The sequence below is a fragment of the Macrobrachium rosenbergii genome, chromosome 52 (assembly GCF_040412425.1).
Source record: "Macrobrachium rosenbergii isolate ZJJX-2024 chromosome 52, ASM4041242v1, whole genome shotgun sequence".
Classification (NCBI taxonomy): domain Eukaryota; kingdom Metazoa; phylum Arthropoda; class Malacostraca; order Decapoda; family Palaemonidae; genus Macrobrachium; species Macrobrachium rosenbergii.
In genome coordinates, this window is record NC_089792.1 from 14,864,638 (window position 1) to 14,867,944 (window position 3,307).

General features: G+C 36.8%; 1 protein-coding gene across 1 annotated transcript; it reads left to right on the forward strand.

The window, feature by feature from the left end:
• Positions 1-1,704: 1,704 nt before the first annotated feature.
• Positions 1,705-2,136, forward strand: LOC136833854 (uncharacterized). Its single transcript, XM_067096156.1, has one exon. The coding sequence runs from the start codon at positions 1,705-1,707 to the stop codon at positions 2,134-2,136; it is 432 nt and encodes a 143-aa protein (XP_066952257.1).
• Positions 2,137-3,307: the final 1,171 nt, after the last annotated feature.

The window sequence follows — 3,307 nt, forward strand, 5'->3', positions numbered from 1 at the left end:
AGAAAATTCTCTCTCTCTCTCTCTCTCTCTCTCTCTCTCTCTCTCTCTCTCTCTCTCTCTCTCTCTCTCTCTCTCTCTCTCTCTCTCTCTCTCTCTCTCTCTCTCTCTCTCGGTAAACTATAAAGCGAGCATGCAAAGTAAATAGCAATGGAATCTTAAACTTCGTTTGCGTTCAATATGAAGTGTCTTAAGAAAGCGGCAATTTATGCCTCCTTTTCAAAATTCAAGAATATGATTGGCATGGCAAAAGGGTCTATGATTCGATTCCAAAACTTTATTGACATCTATATGCTTATTAAGCAATTAGTAAGACCAAACATGCAGGCGTCCATGAACAAGTTTCAAAAGAATGAAAAATTTTAATTTTGGGGAAAATTCGGAACCTTGGAATAATTATCTGGGAATCTTTAAGCGAAAAGCAAATAAGAAAAATGATTCCAACCATTTTTCTTATTGGGGTTTGATTACTGACACCTATATGTATGTAAAAACCCTATTTTCTGGTACAAAATTCAAAAGCCTTGTTTTTTGCACAAAACTTAAAAGCCTTCTTTTTTGCAGAAAACTCAAAAAGCCTTGTTTTTTGCACAAAATTTAAAAAGCCTGGTTTTTTGTACTACTGATGAAAATTTTTCTGTATTCTCTAAAAGTTATACGAAACTTTCCTTTCTTATTCCGAAATTTGCACAGTGTGAATGACTTTCGTTGTTGAAAATATGCAAAGAAATACAAATTCGCCTATCGAAAAATATGAACAGGACCTATAAGATTGCCCGTAGAAAAAGTTCTATTTACGGAAGGATAATTTAGTTTAAAAGGGGTAAACCCTTTGTAATGGCTATCTTCGACCACAGAATTGACTGAAAACCTTCATGGCAATGCTAATGTTAAGTTTGATCGTGGAAATACATTTAACAAACAGTAAAATATCCTGCAGTGTTAAATCTCTAGTTAATCCCTAACCCTGATTTCTTACTGGCTGATAATCTCGATATTCCTATTTTTTTTTTTTATAATCGCATTTTTCTTAATAATAGGCTAACTACTAAGTTAAAACACCACAATTGCAAATGCTTAAAGTGTACACGCATTTTCCTGAATGAAAGGTTTCTTCCTATAGTCCGTAGCACATGAGCTTTCTAGCGTTACCTATTATTGCTGATTAGCTCGGTTTTACTTTCGGCGATCTTGAATAAAATTTAAATAAAAATCGCCTAAAAGAAACGAAGAGAATGGAACCAAGCAAAGACGACAGGCAAAGGAAACGCCTGCCTTTCAAAAAAAATGTCGGCATATACAGAAGAGCACAAGTACAAAATCGAGACTTTAATTGCTAAAACCCTATCATTAACTAAGGGACTCTCAAGGGGTTAAATGGTCGAGTGACGCCCATTTCCACTTTACTGCCAAATGAGGCGTCATTTCCCAAAGGACAGTTTCAAGATCTTGACCCACGATTATCAGGGCACCTACCCAACTGGGAGATATGAGTCTCATCCCGTATATAAAAGGGGTCACCCTTCTAAAATAAACATTTGGCTGCTGAACCGCATCCAAAGACGGTGTCTGTCACTTAGCAGCCAAATCTCAGTACAAGTGATACTGTTCCTGACTAAATCTGCATTTACATTCAATCCAAAGCTGATGTGATCACCAACATCTACGATTCCCTACAATTCAAATAACCGCCTAATCTATTTCATCATGAGTATTCTAAACAAAATGGAAATATTATTCTGCTTCAGCTCATCCAGGAAAACGGAAACAGACCTTTCATCGTCAACGGAAGAAAGGCGTCGAGAAGCTCTCGAACTGAGAGCATCCAAACCCACCTGCGTCCCAGTCATCTTCGAGGAGCACCTGCGCGACGGTTCAGTGAAAGTTTCCAGAGCCATCATGCCTTACGATTTCACAGTGTCTGCAATGATAGCAGTTGTGCGCGAAAGCACCACTATGATGGCGGGTACGGTACTGCTCTGCTCTGTCAAAGGGGAGAGGCCCGCTGGATCAGAGACACTGAATCGCCTGTACACAAAGTATCCAGAGTACGATGGACATCTTCATCTGACCCTCGATCATTTAAAAGTGAAAACCGGAGAAGAGGAGCAAGAAGAGGAACACAGCGGGGCGATGTGAAATCCACGTTAAGATGCAAATGACTTCATCTACCGACTTCAGGACATTTGCAGAACTCTTCTGATGCTCGTCTTGGACACATTTACCTCGATTACGTCCTCTGTGATAAATTGTTAATAGTCGTGTACTTATTTGCCGTAATGCACACGGCATTTTGTTGTCAGAAATTGGTGTCTATAATTACCATGCATTCGTAACAATATCTTACTGTACTAATTTATCTCGCCCATCTTCACGGGAATTTATCAACTAAGTTTTATCCCAATATGTATTTCTCACTGACTTTTAATCATTTCCACTCCCGGTGGACTTGAGCTTTAATACATTTACCAATATCTGCAACTTTTGATATTTTGTTAATAAAATTTACGAATGTTGAATCTGTTTCATTTTTGCCACCAGAATCAAATCCATCTATGACTAAAGGGTATAATGAGGCAAACGAAAGAAAGAAAAAATCATATATACTGTATATATAAAATTAAAACTTACGCAATAGAATGTTTGAGAAATTTGCATAATGACAAGTAATTTGATTTTATAATAACTACTTAAAATATGTTGATATTTACTTCCCAATTGTACCTCAATCTATCTTTTTCCATGCTAACAAACAAGGCCTCTACACTATAAAAGATTATGACAAAATGACAGAAAGAAGTCTACAGTCATCCTAAAAATAGAGCAAAGTTTTCCACTTTTTCTCTATGGAAAAATAATTCACTTTATAAGAACCGCATTTACAAACTGCTTTCTGAGGAAATTATCGTACTTTTTGGTAGTTTCTAACCAACGGAGGTCTATTTCACAAGATAAAATAGACATTCATACTTTTTAATAAATAAGCCTGATGACAAAAAATAAATTACCAAACAATATAAATAATGACAAATAGTAAATTTTAATATAAGTAAAAAGGATAGATAAAAATGCGCGGTTGAATTTACACCTATACAAAAGAATCTAAACCTAAGAATGACACAGTCCAAGGTTTAAGAACGCAGGTTAGGCAACTTTATGCGACTCCTATGATGACCCAGCAACCACTCTTGCCAATTTAGCCAAACCTAAGTGAGAGGAAGGAGCGTTGAGCCCCACAACTACCACCAACTCAACGAATATCTGAGCAACCTGCATTACGAGATACAACGTCATCTGATATAAAGTAAAG

Coding starts and splice junctions, on each gene's coding strand:
- LOC136833854 (XM_067096156.1), top strand. CDS start 1,705: ATGAGTATTCTAAACAAAATGGAAATATTATTCTGCTTCAGCTCATCC.